At 35.9% G+C, this 26,746-nt stretch overlaps 1 protein-coding gene across 1 annotated transcript in view; it reads right to left on the bottom strand.

The window, feature by feature from the left end:
* The window catches only part of LOC128649541 (occludin), a 47,394-nt gene extending 26,144 nt beyond the window's left edge, over positions 1-21,250 (bottom strand). The window contains exons 1-4 of the mRNA XM_053702877.1: positions 21,195-21,250; positions 20,276-20,315; positions 17,616-18,342; positions 17,332-17,493 (exon numbers count right to left, since the gene is read on the bottom strand). Coding sequence (XP_053558852.1) covers positions 17,332-17,493; positions 17,616-18,326 — 873 coding nt within the window. The 5' untranslated portion in view covers positions 18,327-18,342; positions 20,276-20,315; positions 21,195-21,250. The remainder of the gene's footprint in view (positions 1-17,331; positions 17,494-17,615; positions 18,343-20,275; positions 20,316-21,194) is intronic.
* Between the last annotated feature and the right edge of the window lie 5,496 nt (positions 21,251-26,746).

Here is a 26,746-nt window from a genome sequence, read left to right as displayed (position 1 = left end):
TACATACACACACACACACATACACTCTCTCTTACACATTCATACACACACACTTATAAACACATACACATCCATCCATACATACATACACACACAAACATACACTCTCTCTTACACATTCATATACACACACTTATAAAGACATACAAACATACATACATACATACACACACACACACAAACATACACTCTCTCTTACACATTCATACACACACACTTATAAACACATACACATACATGCATACATACACACACAAACATACACTCTCTCTTACACATTCACACACACTTATAAAGACATACACATACATACATACACACACACACACATACACTCTCTCTTACACATTCATACACACACACTTATAAACACATACACATCCATCCATACATACATACACACACAAACATACACTCTCTCTTACACATTCATATACACACACTTATAAAGACATACAAACATACATACATACATACACACACACACACAAACATACACTCTCTCTCACACATTCATACGCAAACTCATAAACACATACACACACACACACACAAACATACACTCTCTCTCACACATTCATACGCAAACTCATAAACACATACACACACACACACACAAACATACACTCTCTCTCACACATTCATACACAAACTCATAAAAACATACATTCATACACACACATACACAAACACACACACACAGACACATACACATACATACACACACACGCATACATACACACATAAACATACACTCTCACACATTCATACATATATACATGCACTCATACACGCACGCACACACACTCATACATACATACACTTACACTCATAAACACATACACACATTCATACACTAACATACATTCTCTCGCACACACTCATACACACACTCACACATACACTCTCTCTCACACTCATACACACACACACTCACATACATACACACACACACACTCATAAACACATACACCAACATACACTCTCTCACACACTCATACACACACACTCAAACACACATACCTATGCACACACACACTCATACATAAATACACACATTTAAACACACCCACCCACATACATACACATACATAGACACACACACACACAAACATACACTCTCTCTCACACACTCATACACACATACACTCTCCCACACACTCATTCACACACACTCATACACACATATAAACACACTCTCTCTCACACACATACACACATATATATATAACTGTATGTGTGTGGTTTTTGCTTGGCATTGTATGGGTTACTCTTTTCCACCCTGATAAGAAGGGCAAGCTGTGTGTGCCGATCCCTGAGGGAATAAATATTCATTGCACTGAGTGTGTTAATGAATCACTAGACAGAAACTGTGGTATCAGTGAGCAAATATTCAATAGGAGAGAAGCTGGCAGTAACTACAGTATATAGAAACTGCTTACAAATGCCTGTGTACCAAATATCCTGAGACTCATTTTCATATCAGTTCATACACTGGCACTGCATACAAACCCCCCATCCAACTACCTGCACAGAATTTCATTCACATCCACTTACCTAGAATCAGCTTACACAATCCTATATATTACACACTTGCTCTGACTATCACATATATGTGCAAAACAACACCCTTACAAACCCCTCTCAGTATTACAGAACCTTGTATGATGACCTATGTGTCAATAGCCCTAAACTGTACTTCCATTATTCTTAACATCTATGTGCATAACCACCTGACGCTTGTAAGGAGATGTCTTGTAGAATATAAAAGAGGGAAATGTTTCTATGAAATCGCTGTAGACTGATTACAGATGTTATCTGCATTTCTATTTGAGAAAAACAAATGCAAAACAATATATTAACAGTCTATGGGCACGATTTATATTATCAAGCCTTTTCCTGCTCTTCGACTGCAGGTTCTCACAAGAACCTGCAGTCACAATGTATCATCAGACCACTGCTTCCTATCCTCTTCTCCACCTCTTAGAAGTGAATGACCTTGCAAAGAGCACATGTGCAAAATTGCGCTTTATTGTTTGAAGATTTTTGCAGAATGCAAGATGGTGGTCATATCATGTGACTGAGGCACTTCTCTTGAGCAATAGCAAATCTAGGTGATAGCAGCACTCAGCACAACAAGTTTCAAATTTGTAGCATAAGCAGTTCTAGAGCAGAAGATGTTTAAGCATTTCTCGAAATTAGTCACAAAAAGCAATATGGCTGCCAGAGCATGTGACCTATGAGTTCAATTTTGCATGAGATGTAGCAGAGCAATAGGCTGTATCAGCATACCTGATTTCAAGAGCATAGCACTAGCTGTTTAAGAGTTATGAGCAATGGAAAAAGCAACGGAATAATAATAATAATAAAAAAATAATCCTGACAATAACAATTTTTCTGGTTTGTGTGATTTTGGCCTACAATCAAGAAGACCTGTGCAGGAAATGAATATCTGCCATAACTTTTACAATTGCAGGATTCAACAAGATTTCACAATGTCCATCATCAAAGAGCAAAGTTGTTAGATTGGCTCCATTGAAACAATAGAGTCACTTTAGGATCAAGCCAATTCAAAAACACAATCCCCAAAATACCAAAACAGCCTCTTTAAAACAGTCTATGCTATTGTGTGTTTCTTTATACCAAGAATTCACAGTTTTGCTAGATATAGTGACACCAGATCATCACACAAGCTATTTCATCTTGAATATTGCATCTTTAAAGAACACACATTTTTAGCCTGATTCTTGTGATAACTTTCTGTCTTTAGTACCGACTTTCTTTTTGACTCTGGTTACGAGCACATAATTAGTTTGTCATTTGCTCAGTTAGAAACAATAGCACTGACACACTAGTGCTGGAGGAGATACAATTGTTAAAAAGAAAAACAAAACTTAATAAGAACTATCTAATGAGAATCAATAAAACACACAGAAATACCAAATACACCACAAGGAATACACACTAAGCTCAACAAGACCCACATCAGTGATGCCCTGGTACTGTTCCATACTGGAATTAACTTTATAATATTACACCAGTCTGATACCACACAAACCATAGTCTAACGGTCCATGACTCAGAAATCAATTACATATGATTTGAAACAGTAAAACAGTTAACCCATGTTGGTTTCAGATAGTTTAAAATAATTTTTGTTTTGGTCCACTTGAGCTCCAAGTAAAATAAGCTCAGTTTGCAAAATGACTTCATTGGAGACTTATTTGTTCTTACACATAAAATCCATTTAAACCTTCCATTTAAATCAGTTAATTATATTTCTAGGTTCTATATTGCATACCAAGAGAAAAGCATTAATGAGAAAATATGTTCTAAGGGTCTCCCTAATCATCATGCTTGAGATTTTCAGAGACATATACATAAAATTAGCCTATGTTAAATTTTGTTAGTGGTCCTTTAGATCTTAAAATATTAACCTTGCCAATTCAAAATGACCATGATTTTAAACTCTAAAGAGGAAAATTGAATGGTAAGATTGGTATAAAGAAACAAACATCTGCTGAAAACGTATATTAACAATATCTTACTGAGGCGTACTGTATTATGACAAAAAGAGGGAGCAAAACTAATATTTTAGCATTGGAATTTAAAATCTTCATAACTTTAAAACTGATATAAATGTTAAAAAAAAAATATAAAAACACAAGAAAACTTAATTGTAAATCTCACGCAATTCCATTTAAATAGCATTAACTGCAGATGTTGCAAAACATTTGTGGTGTTTATATGAAACAAAATAGAATTTTAAATTCTCTTAATTACTTATAAACTACTAAATGGCTTTACTTAAAATGTACTTCAAATTAATGTTTGTAGTGAATCTCTACTGCAATTAGGCATCATATTTAGAAATATGAGGACTATGATATTTGTTAGATCATTTGAAGGGACATCTATTCAATTTCACTTTAAAAATGGATCTATTTAGACCCAACAAAAGAAGTGCCATAAATGTGCATTTAAAACATAACATGTTACAGTTTTAACACAATACTAAAATCTCAGCGCTCCCTGGAATATTACTTTGCAATAAAAGTAAAAAATTAGAAAATTAGAACTTGAATGAAACGTCAAAATTTAACTTTTCTACTGTTTTGTATAAAATCCCACTTAGAGTTACGTATTTCTTGTATTATATATAGATCACTCTGTCTCTAAAAATATATAGAGATCCTTATAACTCTATTTCCAAAAATGATTTAAGCAGTTAAAATCTCCTTTCAAAATTGGTCTTAGACAAATGTTATAATTGTAACACTGCAAACATATATAGTTAGTTACCCATAAAATGTTCTTTGATCAAATGTCCCGACCTATTGTGTTTTATTCCTTTTAAACTGTTAAATCTTGAGAAAACGATACAGCTCCTTTGTGGTTACCCAAATCTGATCGGTTGCTGCCTGGTGTGTACTCCGGATGTCTTTGTTCCGGCAGAAATGAAACAGCTGAAATGAAATAGAAAACACACAGCGCCCACCGAATCAAGGTAGCTTTTTTACAACTATTTATTGTGCGCAAAAAGTAAAAGTATACACTTACAAGATAGTAGTGTTACATGTGCCTTTAAAAAATGATGATTGTCTTCAGCAAATGTCCGTTTTACCACTGACAGCGTGTAAGTTCAGAGTTTCGTGTTTAAATACTGCTCACACAGTCTTGCCGCCTCAGCTGTTCTCTCCTAACAGCGTATGGTGTTCTCCAACGAGAGCGGCTTAGGTACTCTTTCTTTGCTTGTCGCTGTGGTACGGTGCTTCAGGACCTATCAAAGGTTTGTCCTGTTTTTAACCCAACGCGTTTCTTTTGCAAGCGTGCAAACTTCATCAGGGGTATTTCACTCCTTTGCTTGACTGTCAATGTGGTCTAAATTTCCGACTTTTAAACTTCTAAACCGGATGTTACCTGACCATAGATCTGATACCGGTACAGGTATAAGATTCTACTGGGTCCTAATGCTCCCTTTGTTTCATCCTATCTTTTTACATTGAATCAAATAGTTAAAAATAGTTAAAAATAATAAAATGAACAGTTAATAAAAAATTTCAAATACATATATATATATACTCAAGAGCATGTTTGATATGTATATACCTCTGAAACAGATGCCTATATTTTAATAAAAAACTATTGTATATATAAAAAGAAAACCTTCAATTGATTTATCAGATTATAGAAAATAAATTTAAATAATGAACTTATTATTGCGGATACAATTGTTACCTTCCTGATTAATCACCTGTTTCTCTAGATCTTTTTTTTATAAAGTATGCGCTTATTATTTTTCTTGTAAGGATTACTTTTCAAGTAATCTTGAAGAATTAAGAATTACAGTCATTGACTGGGTACCTCACAAGGTAGAAGGAATGAATCGCCTTACCAAATTAAGAAGGAGAGAGACTTTTTGGATTACGGAGCTAAAAAGTCTCCATCCAATGGGTCTAAATATTGATTTAGATTTAGCAGCCTTTACATGAATAATAAAGGTAAAGTCTTTACAGAAAAATCTTTCAAGAAAAATAATAAGCGCATACTTTATAAAAAATTTTTTTAACAAATAAAAAATAAAAAACAAAAGATCTAGAGAAACAGGTGATTAATCAGGAAGGTAACAATTGTATCCGCAATAATAAGTTCATTATTTAAATTTATTTTCTATAATCTGATAAATCAATTGAAGGTTTTCTTTTTATATATACAATAGTTTCTTTCATGTAATTAGCAAGAGTCCATGAGCTAGTGACGTATGGGATATACATTCCTACCAGGAGGGGCAAAGTTTCCCAAACCTTAAAATGCCTATAAATACACCCCTCACCACACCCACAAATCAGTTTTACAAACTTTGCCTCCGATGGAGGTGGTGAAGTAAGTTTGTGCTAGATTCTACGTTGATATGCGCTCCGCAGCAGGTTGGAGCCCGGTTTTCCTCTCAGCGTGCAGTGAATGTCAGAGGGATGTGAGGAGAGTATTGCCTATTTGAATGCAGTGATCTCCTTCTACGGGGTCTATTTCATAGGTTCTCTGTTATCGGTCGTAGAGATTCATCTCTTACCTCCCTTTTCAGATCGACGATATACTCTTATATATACCATTACCTCTACTGATTCTCGTTTCAGTACTGGTTTGGCTTTCTACAACATGTAGATGAGTGTCCTGGGGTAAGTAAATCTTATTTTCTGTGACACTCTAAGCTATGGTTGGGCACTTTGTTTATAAAGTTCTAAATATATGTATTCAAACATTTATTTGCCTTGACTCAGGATGTTCAACATTCCTTATTTTCAGACAGTCAGTTTCATATTTGGGATTATGCATTGAATTATCATATTTTTCTTACCTCAATTTGACTTTTTTCCCTGTGGGCTGTTAGGCTCGCGGGGGCTGAAAATGCTTCATTTTATTGCGTCATTCTTGGCGCGGACTTTTTTGGCGCAAAAATTCTTTTCCGTTTCCGGCGTCATACGTGTCGCCGGAAGTTACGTCATTTTTTGACGTTATTTTGCGCCAAAAATGTCGGCGTTCCGGATGTGGCGTCATTTTTGGCGCCAAAAGCATTTAGGCGCCAAATAATGTGGGCGTCTTATTTGGGGCGTCGCTTTTGTCTCCACATTATTTCAGTCTCATTTTTCATTTGCTTCTGGTTGCTAGAAGCTTGATATTTGGCATTCTTTCCCATTCCTGAAACTGTCTTATAAGGAATTTGATCTATTTTGCTTTATATGTTGTTTTTTCTCTTACATATTGCAAGATGTCTCACGTTGCATCTGAGCCAGAAGATACTACAGGAAAATCACTGCCTGCTGGATCTACCAAAGCTAAGTGTATTTGCTGTAAATTTTTGGTAGCTATTCCTCCAGCTGTTGTTTGTAATAATTGTCATGACAAACTTGTTAAAGCAGATAATATTTCCTTTAGTAATGTACCATTGCCTGTTGCAGTTCCCTCAACATCTAAGGTGCAGAATGTTCCTGATAACATAAGAGATTTTGTTTCTGAATCCATAAAGAAGGCTTTGTCTGTTATTTCTCCTTCTAGTAAACGTAAAAAGTCTTTTAAATCTTCTCTCTCTACAGATGAATTTTTAAATGAACACCATCATTCTGATTCTTTGGACTCTTCTGGTTCAGAGGATTCTATCTCAGAGATTGATGCTGATAAATCTTCATATTTATTTAAGATGGAATTTATTCGCTCTTTACTTAAAGAAGTACTAATTGCTTTAGAAATAGAGGATTCTAGTCCTCTTGATACTAATTCTATACGTTTGGATAAGGTTTTTAAAGCTCCTGCGGTTATTCCAGAAGTTTTTCCTGTTCCTAATGCTATTTCTGCAGTGATTTCCAAAGAATGGGATAAATTGGGTAATTAATTTACTCCTTCTAAACGTTTTAAGCAATTATATCCTGTTCCGCCTGACAGGTTAGAATTTTGGGACAAAATCCCTAAAGTTGATGGGGCTATTTCTACCCTTGCTAAACGTACTACCATTCCTACGTCAGATGGTACCTCGTTTAAGGATCCTTTAGATAGAAAAATTGAATCCTTTCTAAGAAAAGCTTATCTGTGTTCAGGTAATCTTCTTAGACCTGCTATATCATTGGCTGATGTTGCTGCAGCTTCAACTTTTTGGTTGGAAACCCTAGCGCAACAAGTAGCAAATCGTGATTCTCATGATATTATTATTCTTCTCCAGCATGCTAATAATTTTATCTGTGATGCCATTTTTGATATTATTAGAGTTGATGTTAGGTTTATGTCTCTGGCTATCTTAGCCAGAAGAGCTTTATGGCTTAAGACTTGGAATGCTGATATGGCTTCTAAATCAACTCTACTTTCCATTTCTTTCCAGGGAAACAAATTATTTGGTTCTCAGTTGGATTCTATTATTTCAACTGTTACTGGTGGGAAAGGAACTTTTTTACCACAGGATAAAAAATCTAAAGGTAAAAACAGGGCTAACAATCGTTTTCGTTCCTTTCGTTTCAACAAAGAACAAAAGCCTGATCCTTCGTCCTCAGGAGCAGTTTCAGTTTGGAAACCATCTCCAGTCTGGAATAAATCCAAGCCTGCTAGAAAGGCAAAGCCTGCTTCTAAGTTCACATGAAGGTACGGCCCTCATTCCAGTTCAGCTGGTAGGGGGCAGGTTACGTTTTTTCAAAGAAATTTGGATCAATTCTGTTCACAATCTTTGGATTCAGAACATTGTTTCAGAAGGGTACAGAATTGGTTTCAAGATGAGACCTCCTGCAAAGAGATTTTTTCTTTCCCGTGTCCCAGTAAATCCAGTGAAAGCTCAAGCATTTCTGAATTGTGTTTCAGATCTAGAGTTGGCTGGAGTAATTATGCCAGTTCCAGTTCCGGAACAGGGGATGGGGTTTTATTCAAATCTCTTCATTGTACCAAAGAAGGAGAATTCCTTCAGACCAGTTCTGGATCTAAAAATTATTGAATCGTTATGTAAGGATACCAACGTTCAAGATGGTAACTGTAAGGACTATATTGCCTTTTGTTCAGCAAGGGAATTATATGTCCACAATAGATTTACAGGATGCATATCTGCATATTCCGATTCATCCAGATCATTTTCAGTTCCTGAGATTCTCTTTTCTAGACAAGCATTACCAATTTGTGGCTCTACCGTTTGGCCTTGCTACAGCTCCAAGAATTTTCACAAAGATTCTCGGTGCCCTTCTGTCTGTAATCAGAGAACAGGGTATTGTGGTATTTCCTTATTTGGACGATATCTTGGTACTTGCTCAGTCTTTACATTTAGCAGAGTCTCATACGAATCGACTTGTGTTGTTTCTTCAAGATCATGGTTGGAGGATCAATTTACCAAAAAGTTCTTTGATTCCTCAAACAAGGGTAACCTTTCTGGGTTTCCAGATAGATTCAGTGTCCATGACTCTGTCTTTAACAGACAAGAGACGTCTAAAATTGATTACAGCTTGTCGAAACCTTCAGTCTCAATCATTCCCTTCGGTAGCCTTATGCATGGAAATTCTAGGTCTTATGACTGCTGCATCGGACGCGATCCCCTTTGCTCGTTTTCACATGCGACCTCTTCAGCTCTGTATGCTGAACCAATGGTGCAGGGATTACACGAAGATATATCAATTAATATCTTTAAAACCGATTGTTCGACACTCTCTAACGTGGTGGACAGATCACCATCGTTTAATTCAGGGGGCTTCTTTTGTTCTTCCGACCTGGACTGTAATTTCAACAGATGCAAGTCTCACAGGTTGGGGAGCTGTGTGGGGATCTCTGACGGCACAGGGAGTTTGGGAATCTCAGGAGGTGAGATTACCGATCAATATTTTGGAACTCCGTGCAATTTTCAGAGCTCTTCAGTTTTGGCCTCTTCTGAAGAGAGAATCGTTCATTTGTTTTCAGACAGACAATGTCACAACTGTGGCATACATCAATCATCAAGGAGGGACTCACAGTCCTCTGGCTATGAAAGAAGTATCTCGAATTTTGGTTTGGGCGGAATCCAGCTCCTGTCTAATCTCTGCGGTTCATATCCCAGGTGTAGACAATTGGGAAGCGGATTATCTCAGTCGCCAAACGTTGCATCCGGGCGAATGGTCTCTTCACCCAGAGGTATTTCTTCAGATTGTTCAAATGTGGGGGCTTCCAGAGATAGATCTGATGGCCTCTCATCTAAACAAGAAACTTCCCAGGTATCTGTCCAGATCCCGGGATCCTCAGGCGGAGGCAGTGGATGCATTATCACTTCCTTGGAAGTATCATCCTGCCTATATCTTTCCGCCTCTAGTTCTTCTTCCAAGAGTAATCTCCAAGATTCTGAGGGAATGCTCGTTTGTTCTGCTAATAGCTCCGGCATGGCCTCACAGGTTTTGGTATACGGATCTTGTCCGGATGGCATCTTGCCAACCATGGACTCTTCCGTTAAGACCAGACCTTCTGTCGCAAGGTCCTTTTTTCCATCCGGATCTGAAATCCTTAAATTTAAAGGTATGGAGATTGAACGCTTGATTCTTAGTCAAAGAGGTTTCTCTGACTCTGTGATTGATACTATGTTACAGGCTCGTAAATCTGTATCTAGAGAGATATATTATAGAGTCTGGAAGACTTATATTTCTTGGTGTCTTACTCATCATTTTTCTTGGTATTCTTTTAGAATTCCGAGAATATTACAATTTCTTCAGGATGGTTTAGATAAGGGTTTGTCCGCAAGTTCCTTGAAAGGACAAATCTCTGCTCTTTCTGTTCTTTTTCACAGAAAGATTGCTATTCTTCCTGATATTCATTGTTTTGTACAAGCTTTGGTTCATATAAAACCTGTCATTAAGTCAATTTCTCCTCCATGGAGTTTGAATTTGGTTCTGGGAGCTCTTCAAGCTCCTCCGTTTGAACCTATGCATTCATTGGACATTAAATTGCTTTCTTGGAAAGTTTTGTTCCTTTTGGCCATCTCTTCTGCCAGAAGAGTTTCTGAATTATCTGCTCTTTCTTGTGAGTCTCCTTTTCTGATTTTTCATCAGGATAAGGCGGTGTTGCGAACTTCTTTTGAATTTTTACCTAAGGTTGTGAATTCCAACAACATTAGTAGAGAAATCGTGGTTCCTTCATTATGTCCTAATCCTAAGAATTCTAAGGAGAAATCGTTACATTCTTTGGATGTTGTTAGAGCTTTGAAATATTATGTTGAAGCTACTAAATCTTTCCGAAAGACTTCTAGTCTATTTGTCATCTTTTCTGGTTCTAGAAAAGGCCAGAAAGCTTCTGCCATTTCTTTGGCATCCTGGTTGAAATCTTTAATTCATCTTGCCTATGTTAAATCGGGTAAGACTCCGCCTCAGAGGATTACAGCTCATTCTACTAGGTCAGTTTCTACTTCCTGGGCGTTTAGGAATGAAGCTTCAGTTGATCAGATTTGCAAAGCAGCGACTTGGTCCTCTTTGCATACTTTTACTAAATTCTACCATTTTGATGTATTCTCTTCTTCTGAAGCAGTTTTTGGTAGAAAGGTACTTCAGGCAGTGGTTTCGGTTTGAATCTTCTGCTTATGTTTTTCATTAAACTTTATTTTGGGTGTGGATTATTTTCAGCAGGAATTGGCTGTCTTTATTTTATCCCTCCCTCTCTAGTGACTCTTGTGTGGAAAGATCCACATCTTGGGTATTCATTATCCCATACGTCACTAGCTCATGGACTCTTGTTAATTACATGAAAGAAAACATAATTTATGTAAGAACTTACCTGATAAATTCATTTCTTTCATATTAACAAGAGTCCATGAGGCCCACCCTTTTTTGTGGTGGTTATGGTTTTTTTTTTTTTTTGTATAAAGCACAATTATTCCAATTCCTTATTTTATATGCTTCGCACTTTTTTTCTTATCACCCCACTTCTTGGCTATTCGTTAAACTGATTTGTGGGTGTGGTGAGGGGTGTATTTATAGGCATTTTAAGGTTTGGGAAACTTTGCCCCTCCTGGTAGGAATGTATATCCCATACGTCACTAGCTCATGGACTCTTGTTAATATGAAAGAAATGAATTTATCAGGTAAGTTCTTACATAAATTATGTTTTTTTATTAAAATATAGGCATCTGTTTCAGAGGTATATACATATCAAACATGCTCTTGAGTATATATATATATGTATTTGAAATTTTTTATTAACTGTTCATTTTACTATTTTAACTATTTTTAACTATTTGATTCAATGTAAAAAGATAGGATGAAACAAAGGGAGCATTAGGACCCAGTAGAATCTTATACCTGTACCGGTATCAGATCTATGGTCAGGTAACATCCGGTTTAGAAGTTTAAAAGTCGGAAATTTAGACCACATTGACAGTCAAGCAAAGGAGTGAAATACCCCTGATGAAGTTTGCACGCTTGCAAAAGAAACGCGTTGGGTTAAAAACAGGACAAACCTTTGATAGGTCCTGAAGCACCGTACCACAGCGACGAGCAAAGAAAGAGTACCTAAGCCGCTCTCGTTGGAGAACACCATACGCTGTTAGGAGAGAACAGCTGAGGCGGCAAGACTGTGTGAGCAGTATTTAAACACGGAACTCTGAACTTACACGCTGTCAGTGGTAAAACGGACATTTGCTGAAGACAATCATCATTTTTTAAAGGCACATGTAACACTACTATCTTGTAAGTGTATACTTTTACTTTTTGCGCACAATAAATTGTTGTAAAAAAGCTACCTTGATTCGGTGGGCGCTGTGTGTTTTCTATTTCATTTCATAACATGTTACAGTATTTTATTCCAGGATCTGCACACCACAGACATGGATCTTAACCCCTTTGCAAACGGAATTTCAGATAAAAACTTGCCCAAAGTACCAGAGAATTTTTAACATTTTTGCTATCACTCTAAACAGAAATAGAGCCTTTCTTTCTTTATTTACCTATGAAATATATATATATTTAAAGTAGACAACCCAAGGTAGTGATCTAGGCTCATTTTGGCATATTTGATGCCACTATTTGGTCTCCAAATATGATCATATAAAAAAAATCTTTAACTTTTTCGCAAACTTTTGGCTTCTCACTGAAATTATTTACACACAACTACTACAGTCATAAGACAAATGGTTGTAAAAGCTTCTGTGGGATCCTCTTTGTTCAGAAATAGCAGACATGCATGGTTTTGCTATTGGTTTTGGCAATTAGAATGCTGCTAATTGCAGTTGCACATCACACTTCTGAAATTCCTGTCAGTGAAGGGGTTAATCAGTTAGCTTGTAAAGTTCATTTAAGCTGTAGTGTAGAGATTACCCTCCCACCCCCTGATCCCTAACAAACAGCTCTCTTTCATCCCTCCCCCCTCGCCCCCATGGATCACCACCATCGTAGGTACTGGCAGACAGTCTTTATTACCCCCTCCACGATAGTGTTTTTTTCTGCAGTGTAGGGTCCCCCTCACCCTTCCAGCCCATCTTTTACGTATCTGTAGGGCTCAATCCCTCCCTTTCCCCTGCTGTAATAATTGTTTCCGTAGTGTAGGGAATGCCCCCTCCTCCCGGGACAATCAACCCAACGCAATATATTTCTTTTTTTAAAACGTAATTGTTGCACATTCTAATTTTTTAGAAACCCGTCATCTCTGTTGCAAACAAACAACACAGAACAGCAAATGGTAAAATCGCAGTATAAAAAGACGCAATTCCACTTGAAAACCTGGTCACAAAGATACAGTTCTGTTCTTAAATCCTGATCATAAATAAGAGATTCCATTTGAAATCCTGTTTATGAAGATGACTGTAGAATTAGAAACAAACATTTACAGAACTTAATTGCAACACACCATTCCTAGAGTTGGCGGTTGTGATTTCTGTTTTATCGCTTTTCCTGCAGATCCCATTAGCTATACGGAATATCACATATTAAATACATATGTAAATTTGTGTCCTTCCCACTGCAGGCGGACTTTACAATAGCCATAAATAGAGCTTTAATTAATCTAGACCATGTATAAAAAAAACACCTCTAAAATGTAGTCTGTGGCCATTTCAGTGCAACACGATAGAATTGTTACAAATAGTCTTGGAATACTTGCAAATATATCAAAACCGTTTGGGACTGCCTCTAGGTGTCAAATTTCATAAGTGAAATATGGTCTCGAAAACCTGTTGAAAAGTATCAAGAAAATGGATTGTAATCACAGAGAACTTTTCAACTCCATGATAAAAATGTTTTTTTCCCCGTCAAGCTGAAAATGCATTCTCGGCTCCGAGAAACAAACGAAAACCTGGGATTGGGATTTTGTAAAAAATAAAAGGGACCGATAGACTGGAATCAACCCCAAAGTTAAAGTCCCCTCCAGAACAACAATGCACTTTTGGGACCTAACTGATAAAATCTGGTGAGCCAATGACAAGAGGTATATAGCCACCAATCATCAGCTACCTAGGTATGCTTTTCAAGAAAGGATACAAAGAGAACACAGTAAATTTGATAGCAGAAATACATTGAAAAGTCTCTTAAAGTTGTATTCTCTACCTGAATCATAAACGTTTATTTTTGAATTTCATGTCCCTTTACCACAGAAGAAGATATTTTTTTTAAATAAACCTATTTGGGAATGTTCCAAAGATTGTGCTGGGGACAATTTTATACTGAGTTTTATTTACATTTAATCTTGCTGCTGCACTACTTTATATAAGAACTGCCATATTATATCTACATTTTTAAAAATCATTAGCTGTTGTATAACACATTTTATTAAGCTTAAAGGGACAACACAAAAATTATTATTGTTTAAAAAGTTAGATAACGCCTTTACTACCCATTCCCCAGCTTTGCACAACCAACATTGTTATATTCATATACTTTATAACATTTAAAACCTCTAAATTTCTGCCTGTTTTTAAGCCATTAAAGACAGCCTCCTATCACATGCTTTTGTATTAGCTTTTCACAACAGGAGACTGCTAGTTCATGTGAGCCATATAGATAACATTGTGCTCATGCCCTTGGGTTGTGGATGACACAGCACTAATTGGCTAAAATGCAAGTCAATAGATAATAAATAAATAGACATGTGATCAGGGGGCTGTCAGAAGAGGCTTAAATACAAAGTAATCACAGAAGTTAAAAGTACATTAATATAACCATGTTGGTTATGCAAAACTGGGGAATGGATAATTAAGGGATTATCTATCTTTTAAACAATAACAATTTTGGAGTTGACTGTCCCTTTAAGTGTAACTTTTATGCAAAGTATTTATGATACTTTATGTTTTTCCTCTGACACAGCAGTGTTTAGGTGCTTTTCTATATTGTGGTATCTTTTTTGATACAACGACCATGTACTGAGTTTGGTGTTCCTGCTTGTGGGTCTGAATCTTCTATGTTCCTAATTTCAACTGAATGATATGGATTTGTGATTCTAGACTCTGCAGACTTATGATTTTTGCCATTGTTCCTGCATGTAACTGGAAACAATTCTAGATATCTATTACCCAGCATCCTGAGTTGCATCCTGGACTCTGAAATGGTTGCTACATCTGTGGCTTTTCCAGATTTGCTCAAAGTCTAAATGATCTCATCTACTAGTGCTAAAGTAATATTTCTATTTCCTGTTAAAGGTACCTTTTAATTACAAGCCATTGGTTCTGTGCTGCTATAGAATAATACAGCAACCAAGTCTAAATATGTTTAAAACAAAATAACATTGTTTTTAATGCAAACGCCACCCACCATTGAACAAGTCAGAGCTTTAGTCTGCAAACAAGGTCATAATGTTAATATGAAGTACATTGTTTTGCAGTTGTTATTATCAGTTAAAACCAATTAAGGAAACACATGTATCATGATTAGTCAGCAGGGGGCATTTGGAGTTTTGGCAATTAGGAATTCCTGTTTCCAGAGCTAAATTACATGAAAGGGGGAAATAAATAATAAGAGTGTATTGCAGAGCTGTCTCATTATGTAGAACTATCATTTTATAAAAAAATCTTAAGGTGTTTTACTGTCCCTATTAGTACTTGGGTTGCTTGTTGTCTAATCTTATTTCTGTAGGTCCAAATTCAGGGGCATAATTGTACTAAATAGATAAGAAACACTATTTGTTTTTCCCGAGGTTATCACCAGTTTCTAGTTACGCCCATGCTCATTCTACTTACACTGGTTCCTTTCCTTCTTATATAAGTACAGCGCACACTCCACTCTCTCAAACACCAATCACTCACACTCTAGTTCACCCTCTCAGGCAAAGCTGCAGATGAACCAACATTTCACTTCTAAGTCTGTATCACAGGCTCGCACCAACCTGTTTGTTAATTACCCTCTAAAAATTCAATTTTACACCCTTCTGTATACTGTAAACACAAACATTTTGATGATAGATATAATCCAGAAAATCCATCTAGCCTGTTAATTTTCTGCCTTTATTTACCACCCCTGCTGGCTGATTGGTGGTTACATTTAGCCACCAATCAGCAAGAGCTACCCAGGTTCTGAAACAAAAATGGGCTGACTCCTAAGCTTAGATTCCTGCTTTTCAAATAAAGATAGCAAGAGAACAAAGAAAAATTGATAATAGGAGTAAATTAGAAAGATGCTTGAAATTGCATGCTCTATCTGAATCATGAAAGAAAAGAAAAATGGATTTAGTGTCCCTTTAATGTGAAAAATAGTTTCCTCTTAGGCTTCCAATGTGAGGCTTAAAGATCTTTGACAATTTCGTTCTACAAATGTGGTAGTCCCTGCTGGGCGTTTCCACAGTTGTGACAGCAAGATTATGGCAGGATCCATAAAGCACTTGGACAGGAGGGGAAAAGTGAAATATATGACATGAACTTATGATTCTCTGTGTGTGAAGTGAAGTATTTCTGGAAAATATGTTAGGCCACACCCATTGAAATGCGCATATGTCTGACATCTTTGAAGGCCACTCCTAATTATGTTGCTGGGGAGTAGAAGAGTTTAAAACTACATATAAATGTTGTAATATATTAGAACATTTTATTATTACACTATTGCTTGCATGTAACTATGAGTTTAAACCTGAAAAGTGAACTACCTGAACACATCTGGTGAGCCAATGACAAGACGAGGCATATGTGTGTAGCCACCAATCACAGGCTAGCTCCCATTGCTGCTCCTGAGCCTATAGGTATGTTTTCAACAAAAGATACCAAGAGAACTAAGTAAATTGTATAAAAGAAGTAAACTGAAGTCTCTTAAAATTACAGGCTCTATCTTGAAAGTTTAATTTTGACTTTAATGTCCCTTTAAGGAACACACTTCTGGGATGTTCATTTGCGTATTTGCTTTTTTTATTTTTTTTAGTAGAGTAATGCACTACTGGACTTTCCCAGTTGTATTTGGTTATTTATTTATTGATGTTAAGTGCTAAATATTTCAATAAATATAATCTATCATTTAACTTTACAGATGTAACCTATATATATCTGTTTGGTGCAAATTATTGATACCCTTTGTCAGTTCTGCACATGTATATCATTGTGATGGTAATTTTAATGGGTTGTACATAGTTTTGTACTTATCTGTTTCTCACCAAATTCAAGTCCTGATACCAAAGTCAAGTTCTGATACCAAATTCATGTTCTGATACTTAATCCTAATTTCACCTACTTAGATATCATTGTACCACACACCACCTCTTTGACAAGCAATAGAATGTTATCACACATATAGAAGATTGTCTGATATAACAGAGAGTGTACTGGCTATTTTTTGTGACTGAATATAATTGCTTCTATAATGCTAAATTCCCTGCACTGGATAAAGTGCATTTTGTAATTTAAAAGACAAAATAGTTCTCCAAAAGCTTATTTCCATGCATTGTCAATCTTACCCATTCCTCTACGTTAGGACCTTCTTGGAGGGTGCCAATGGGTTTGTCCCAGTAAATGTTGGATTCACCATAAGACCAAATCTTGCGCCTTGTCTTCTGAGCAAAGAAGGATATGACGCATAGCAGGATGACGATGATAAAACCACAGACTATAGCAATCGCCTGTTGAGGTAAATGGAATTGATGTTATTAATGGAGTTAGAAAGGAATACAACTAAGAAAAACATGGTAATAAAAAAGAAAATATAGAAAGGTAGGTAGATAGATAAACACTAGCAACTCACCTCTTGTGGATCAACCATACAGTAGTGATAAAGATACTGATTCACGAATCCAGCACCACCAGAGACAGGTGAGTATACCTGGTTGCACATCATCATGATTTGGCTATAGTATAGGCTGCCACCCATCTGGGAACGTGGATTAACCCCAGCAATGTAGACAATGCTAGCAATGAGTTCCATAGTGGCCAGTACAGCACTCATTACAAGGACAGCCATGAAGAACCTACGGGAACGGGAACTACTGGTTTTAGATACACTAGCTATGAAGAGCCCCAAAACTGCTGCAAAGGTCAGCACAGCCATGGCCATCATAAAGCCACTGGCAGCCTGGGGATTGGTCATTCCATAACCAGAACCATAGCCGTATCCATAGCCGCCCATATATCCTCCGCTATATCCTCCATATAATCCACCCATTCCTCCCATACCACCCAACCCTCCATAGTTATACTCCCAAGCCAAAGTGGAGGCAACACAGGCAAAAATGGCCACACAGAGGAAAATGACTGTGCCCTGCAAGATGCGAATCCACCCAGGAGGGGAGTTCCACTTGTAGAAGTGCTGCGGTGGGACATCTTCCTGATAAAATGAGTCCGGTGGAGCTGACTTGACATGGTAAGCGTACGAGCCAGGAGCTTGGCTCGGGTGATGGAAGTAGCTGTTGGGGGGGCTGTAGACAGGGGGGCTGTCATAGCGGCTCTGGTTGTACATGATTATTGTGTGTGTCCTAGGGAGGGAGATAAAAGTAGGCCATAATTCCCAAATATGTCACTTCCTCTTTCCAATATATATATATATATATATATATATATATATATATTATAACTTTTTATTTATTTTTTTATCATTTTTTTTACTTTAACAGTTTTGGAACTTATTTTTTAAAATTATTTTTAATTTGAAGTATTATGCTTATTTTTTTAATTTTTTATACTTTTTTAATTGTCATTGACTTCCTCCTTCTTCTACCAAGTGTCCATCTTCTATTTTGTACCCACATGTTATACTTTGTCCTTACTTTTATTATAATCTATACCCCTTCAAATACCCCCTTTTGTTTCATTTTTCCTATCTAGTCTCCGTATTTCTACACATTACCCTCGTTTTTCAAGACTTTCAAATATTCACACATTCTTCTCTTTAAAGTGAATGTAAATTTAGATGATAAAGTGCCCGGTTTTTATAAATCTGATTAAAAACAGGGGTACTTTAGTTCATCAAAATGTACATTTTACTTGTGTTGTGAAAATACTTCCCTTTTAATCTTGACAGCTGCTCCAGCGATTCCCCTGGTCGTCACAAGCCTCTTCATACGTCATACGGTCATCCTCTAATCACGGCTCACGGCTCCCCCCCAGGGGAATCAGTGTCTGATTCAACGCCGTGATTGGAGGAAACCGAATTCCCCATTTTAGACCCGGGAAGAGGCTTTGCGACGGGCGGGGGAAGCGATGCAGCGGCTGTCAAGATTAAAAGGTAAGTATTTTCACAACACAAGTAAAATGTAAATTTTTATGAATTAAAGTGCCCCTATTTTTAATCGGATTTTTAAAAACCGGGCACTTTATCATCTAAATTTACATTCACTTTAAAGGGACATTAAAGTAAAAATGTAATTTTCATGTTTCAGATAGAACATGTGGTTTTAAGATACTTTTCAATTTACTTTTATTATCAAAGGTATTTCATTCAATTGGTATCCTTTGTTGGAAAGCATACCTAGATAGGCTCAGGAGCAGCAGTGCACATTACAGCATTTTCTTTTTTTCTACTTTTATGTCCCTTTATTGGTGACATTATCATCATCTTAACAGCCATACTTCCTGGCCTAAATGCCTTTTAATTCAGAGGTCCCCACTGAAATAAATATTTCTAAATGTCATACTTTTTTTTTTCTACTGAAAACATTAAAAATGCGACGGGGCTCTTAAAAATGTAGTTAATGAACTTTCTAGTGACACTTCTAGGGTGGGTGCTATGTACCCCCATTAATTACCCCCAAAGCTATTAGCTGATCTGAATTTGCCAAATCATTAGGATCTGCCAGTAGATTTCTAAGTGTTGACCATTAGTGTGATTACCTATTCCCCTCTCAGTCAGTAACAATAGTATGGGTTCAGGTTAAAATAAATATAAAAATGAGTCTTGCACAAAATTGTTCTGCATCACTACAGTGACATTAAAAATATACACCACAAGGATATTTGTTCCTATGTTAAATGAAGATCAATTTCACATGCAAATTCAGATTTTCTTATGCTTAGCACACACATAAGTAGATTACATTGACAAACCTCAAAAAAACAGTAACAGGCTCTACTGATCTAAAACTATCCTGGAGCTCCCTTGAAAAATATAAAAATTTTAGAGATCTGGCTCATTATAGTTCTTTGAAAGCTTAGTGAATCTAGGTCTCTGTGTGACTATATGATATCACATTACAAAAGCTACAGATCAATATTCTAGTATATAAGAATAAAGCAATTCTCGAGTATAGATGTGCCATATGTATTCTATTTTTCCTAACCACCCCAGGCACATTCTCTGCTAGGGTGACTGGCTGCCACACATTCCTTATAGATCTCAGAAGAAATAACTTTACTCAGTTGTAAACCTCTAGCTATTCCAGAATAAACACAAATGAGGGGTAAGTGGCCTACCTGTCACTTCATCCTCAGTTGCCAGCGTTCACGTGAGAGTCTGAGGATAGAATCACAGGTCATAGCGTTTCTTTACACAGACTGGTATCAGGTAATCTCTCCTCCCTATTCTCTCACTATTTCTCCTCCCTTTAACTACCCATGGCTGTTTTTCCTCTTTAGTATCCCAGTGCTTGTAACTCTTTTATTCTTTTTACATTTCTAACTGTATGTGCTTTCCTTTACTTCTCCCTTCCTCCTCTCACTCCCACTTGTTTGTCTCACACATTGTTTTTTTTTCATGCCTCACTTCTCTCTCCCCATTGCCTTTTCAATGTAACTATAGTGTATTTTCTTGTTTTAAGTTGTTAAACCATTTTTTCTTTTCTATGTAATATCTATTCTGCATTTTCTTTCTCTATATTCTCTCTCTCTCTGTCACACACTCACCCTCCTCAAACACATACACTAACAAACACACACACATACACTAACAAACACAGACACACTAACAAACACAGACAAACACTAACACACACACACTAACAAACACAGACACACACACTAACAAACACACAATAACAAACACAGACACACACACTAACACACACACACACTAACAAACACAGACACACACACTAACACACACACACTAACAAACACAGACACACGCACTAACACACACACACTAACAAACACAGACACACACACTAACAAACACACACTAACAAACACAGACACACACACTAACACACACACACACTAACAAACACAGACACACATACTAACACACACACACTAACAAACACAGACACACACACTAACAAACACTAAGAAACACACACACACACTAAGAAACACACTCACACACAAACACAAACACACACCAAAATACAAAAATCACAAATATTTTTCAAACTTTCTTTCTTTCCTCTCTCACCTCTCTCTCTTTGTAGTCCAGTAATGGCGCTCTAGGGATTAATGATTAGAATCCAGCTCTGCCCACAATAACACGGTGAAATCCTCCCCTTGAAAGCTTCAGGATTGTAGTGTTTGCTGGTACAGGGGCTGGCCTGGTACTCACACATTTTTAACCCCTTCCTCCTGGCCACTATTATGAGGACTTTCAGCAAGGGACAAATGAACATTACTAATGAATTTAAGTACCAATGAAAATAGAAAATTCTGATTACTTTTTTTTGTCTACAACAATTTCTACTATCCCTATAAGGAAAGCAGCCTGCTTGTATATTTTGCCATATTACTAAAAAAGAAAAGTGCATAGGATTTTGTGAAAAATGTCCCCCTAATACCACCCTCAAATTCATGATCAATATGCACATCTTCACTGTGAGAAAATGTACATATGAAAATCCACAAATACTCCTTCCTCGTATGCTTTGTTTTCTTATTGCTAGCAATGTAGGTAATCAGCAAGAGAGACCCCCCCCACACACTATTCACAAGCATATGATAGGGCTAATCAGAAGCAGGTATGCATTTTCATTTCTCTGTATTTTATGGCTAAATTTAGTCCTTGCAACTACTAAATAAGGGCCAGTTTACAAGTGAAGTGCTAGTTATAGTGCACAATGCAATACACAATATAGCTGGACCTCAGTAACATTAGCGCACATCTTGATATTACAAGTCCATGGTAAAGCGCTTTTACTAGAGAATGGATAACACTTCTGACTTTGCTCAAATGCAAACTATAATTTCAATGGATTTTATGAACACGCTAACTTGCGCTAATATTACAAGTAAAAAGTTATAGTTTGTGCTTGAACAAAAGTCGAAACTGCGCTAGAATATTTAGGGTGGCTTAAAATCGGACGTAAACTGTAAGGGTTAAAAAAAGTTTCACAAAACACATCAAAAACACATTAAAATAAAGTAGTACATAAACGAAGTCTGTGTGGAAAAGAGTAAGTGCGGTTGCAATATCCGAAGTTGTTAAGTTAGCGCACTTTGTTCTTTTGCATGTGCTTTTTACTTTCAAGTTGTAATACGTGCACTAATGCGAACACGATCATATTTTACTTTGAGAGTAGTTAGCACGTGAGTAGGAAATTGTTTTCTAATCTAGCCTTAAAATTGAGATTTTGTACAGATGATTGTTTTTTTTTGTTGTTTTTTTTTTTTTGCAATACGGAGACATTATTTCCTAATAGGTATGGTATCCACTTATATATCCTTGAAATGGTTAGTCAATAGAGGTATAAATACGCCCAACCCTGTTTTCATTAGAGATTTTGGACTTGCAAACACAGTTAAGGTATGTGCGCAAAGTATTACTCATTTTAAATACATAGGGCTAGATTACAAGTGGTGCACTAAAGTTTAGCATGTATTACAAGTTGAAAAGTAAACAAGTGCGCTTGAATGCAAACAAAATTTGCCCTTGTTGGATTAGCGTTACTAAAGACCTTGCTTAAAGTGTAAGGAGTAAAAAAACGTTGCACAAAGCACAACATAACTACATTAAAATAAAGTTTTACACTCATATATACAATATCTGGACAGTCAAAGTCCAAAAAAAATCTTTCATGTTTCAAATAGGGCATGTAATTTTAAACAACTTTCCAATTTACTTTTATCACCAATTTTGCTTTGTTCTCTTGGTATTGTTAGTTGAAAGCTAAACCTAGGAGGTTCATATACTAATTTCTTAGACCTTAAAGGCTGCCTCTAATCTAAATGCATTTTGATAGTTTTTCACCACTAGAGGGCATTAGTTCACGTGTTTCATATAGATGACATTGAGCTCATGCACGTGAATTTACCATGGAGACAGCTCTGATTGGCTAAAATGCAAGTCTGTCAAAAGAACTGAAATAAGGGGGCAGTCTGCTGAGGCTTAGATACAAGGTAATTACAGAGGTAAAACGTGTATAATTATAACCGTGTTGGTTATGCAAAACTGGGGAATTGGTAATTAAGGGTTTATCTATCTATTAAAACAATAAAAATTCTGGTGTTGACTGTCCCTTAAAAATGATTTACATAAATTGAAAAAAGTTTTATAAGGGTTAAAAGGTATACGGTATATGACAAGGTATTTGATTGGAAAAGGCTATAATGTGTGTATATATATATATATATATATATATATATATATATATATATATATATATATATATATATATATATACACTAGGGCTGCAACTAACGATTATTTTCATAATCGATTAATCGGCCGATTATTTTTTCGATTAATCGACTAATCGGATAAAAAGAGAATCAATAATAGTTTTCTATGTTTTAAATAAAATCCACATAATGAGTGTTATAAACTTCAGACTAAAACTTTACATTAACACAACTGTTTCTTCAATTTGTAAGCAGCAGAGCCCAGTTTTATAATTAAACAAAACAAAAGCACAAACAGTTTGAAAAGAGGTAGAACTAGAAAGAGTTATACTATCACTGTTAATAACATTCTGTTATTCACTCTTTCAGAAACTTTGGATTGAAATGCAAAAATCTCAACATGTCCACATGCTTCTGGCTAAGGCTGGTTCTCTGTTTGCAGCATATTTCCTGCAGCAGAGAAAAGGCAGTTGAGGTGTATAAGTAGGTTTTTGCCAATTTCACCAAAGTGGGATATTTATCTTTGTTAGCTCTTCACCAATGCTAAGTGTTTTCTACCTTGGCAAGGGGCCTCTCAATAAAGTAACCCTTGACTTCATTCTAACATAAAAATATCTTGAATATCTATATGCAATGGTAAATAACCAGCTATAAGGTTAGGGGAAATATCTAGTCCGCTCTAAAAATAATGAATATATACTTATAAAAGGTTGAATCTGGTATGTATAACAATTTATTAAAAATATAAAAAAGCAATAAAAAACAAAATCAAAAGCGCTAAGGACTGTATATCAATAACATGACAAAGCCTTACACATTTATTTATACAGTACATATAATCAGCAATACGCTAATAATTGTGCAAACAGATAATAGTGCACATCAATTTAAATAACTCCCATCAATCTAGGGGTAAGGTGTAAACAACAAGCTTGGCACTATATCATGAAAAGCATAGTTCCAAATCACCAGATTTAATATAAACAATCCAAACGATGACTATTATATCTGAGTTGCACATAAGCCAGGGGTAGTTGTAAACTTATACTGTCCTGAAAAAGTGAAAAGTAGATGTCTGTAGACGTCCTTTAGGCTAAGGACATAGCCATAAAACACAATACCATGTGCAGGAGCTCATTAGAGTGAAGCAGCTGGTGTTGTGCACAGAGCAACTAATTGCAAACCAACTAATCGATTAATCGATTATGAGATTCGTTGACAACTATTTTAATAATCGATTATTATCGATTATGACGATTAGTTGTTGCAGCTCTACACACGTTGATTGGAGTAGCCATGTTAGTCCAGAGATTTAGATAAGTTGACTATAAATGTATAGTTAGTCCAATAAAAAAGTATCATTGCTCAATATATGTCTAAATATGTGTATGGGTATATATATATATATATATATATATATATATATATACACTGTATATATACTGTATATATATATATATATATATATATATATATATATATATATATATATATATAGCAATAAGAAACAAATTGCAGAAGACTTTTTGCAGATCCAAAACTTGATTTATTTCAATATAAAACAATCCATGAATACATGATCAAAATCGGCATGTCTCACAACTCCAGCAAAACTTGTAGAAAGACTGCTGCTGACATGTTTTGCCGCTCACGGCGTAATCATAGCTACAGGTAAAATCCCTGCTCACCTGTTAAAGGTGGCTGGGAGAATCCAATTGGTTAAAATTTAATTGGCAAGAAGAGTTGGAATAAATACTTAACCCCATGTGAACTGTGAACACTTTGAAAAAGGGAATATTTTTGTTTTATAAATTTATTTTTGCAAACAAAAATAGTATATTAATTTTAAGCCCTAAATAATGCCATGCAGATAAATTCATATCAAATGGTCAAGTTATCCATTTGAAAATATAAGCATTATAAGATGCACCAAAATACATAACTTAATAAAAAGATTGAGCTAAATTGGGGGGGGGGGGGGTTATTAACCCTGTGTTCACACTTGACATGAGGTATACATATGATGCCCATTGTTAAGCAATAAGAATTCATAACCACACAATATCGGTGAATCATATCACACAAATTGGCTTAAAAGGATAGCTTAAAGCCATTCAAACTAGGTGCAGATTTATACAAAAAGTTGAAAATTTATCTAAGGTATTGGTTCTTCTAAAATTACAATGGTTAAAGTAAGATAAGATAAGATAGAGATGTTGACACTTTCGAAATGGTAAACTTAATGTAATGTTGTATATTGATGTTTAGTATAACTATCAATCTTGTAATTTGTAATTTATATCCATCTTACATAAGGCCAATGCAAAAGAGGGAGATGAATGACCACATGATTATTTCCAGAAGTTGATTAGATCATATTCAGAATTCAGACCCAAGGGTACTCGGGTCTGAAGTTTAAAGATCCAATACATCTCCCTCTTTTGCAGTAGCCGATCCAGATCACCCCCTCTAGGTGGGCAACATACTCTTTCAATGGCCTGCCATCTAAGACTTTTAATGTCCTTGTTGTGGCATCGTGAAAAGTGTCTGACCAAAGGTGTACTAGCTTCTCCTGCTTGAATGGTGGACAAATGGTTGCGAATGCGAACCTTTACTTCATTTGTTGTTAAACCTACATACTGTAGGTGACAAGAAATGCAGGTGAGTACATATACGACATAAGTTGAAGTACATTTCAGGCAGCTGGTGATAGGAAAAGTTTCACCCGTAACTTCAGATTTAAAAATGTTAGATGCCAAAATGTACTCACATACCCGACATTTCTGTCTACATTTGAACAAACCCTTATGAGCTAGCCAAGCACTTGTGGGTCTGTTCAATTCAGGCAAGGATGAGGGCGATAATGCATTGGCTAAAGTCTTGGCTCTTCTATAGGAGCATCGTACACCAACTCTGACACATGTCTCCAATTTGTCATCCGCAGAGAGAAACCCAAAGTGTTTCTTAATTATCTTACATATTATCTAAATATGTGTATGGGTGTGTATATATATATATATATATATATATATATATATATATATAATGTGTTTATATATATATATATATATATATATATATATATATATATGTGTGTGTGTAAATACTTACATATTCCAATGTCCTTTTTATTTTTTTTAAATATATTTTTCTATATATATCTATATATATATTTAAATAGATATATAGGTATAGATATACTCAGAACAAACCGGATTATAATCAAACTTCTTTAGAAATCATTTGCACATTATCAGACATCACATCATTAGACTTGTAAAGTCATCACAGCTAAGGTAAACAATTCTGGATGATGACTTGAGAATAATGAGCAGATTACTGATTACTTTACAAGCATGAACAGCCAGTGAATGACTCTAGAGTAATCTCATTTAACTA

Source organism: Bombina bombina, chromosome 2 (genome assembly GCF_027579735.1).
Source record: "Bombina bombina isolate aBomBom1 chromosome 2, aBomBom1.pri, whole genome shotgun sequence".
Classification (NCBI taxonomy): Eukaryota; Metazoa; Chordata; class Amphibia; order Anura; family Bombinatoridae; genus Bombina; species Bombina bombina.
The sequence above is the reverse complement of the archived record's forward strand: the minus strand, read 5'-3'. Positions and strand labels throughout refer to the sequence as shown.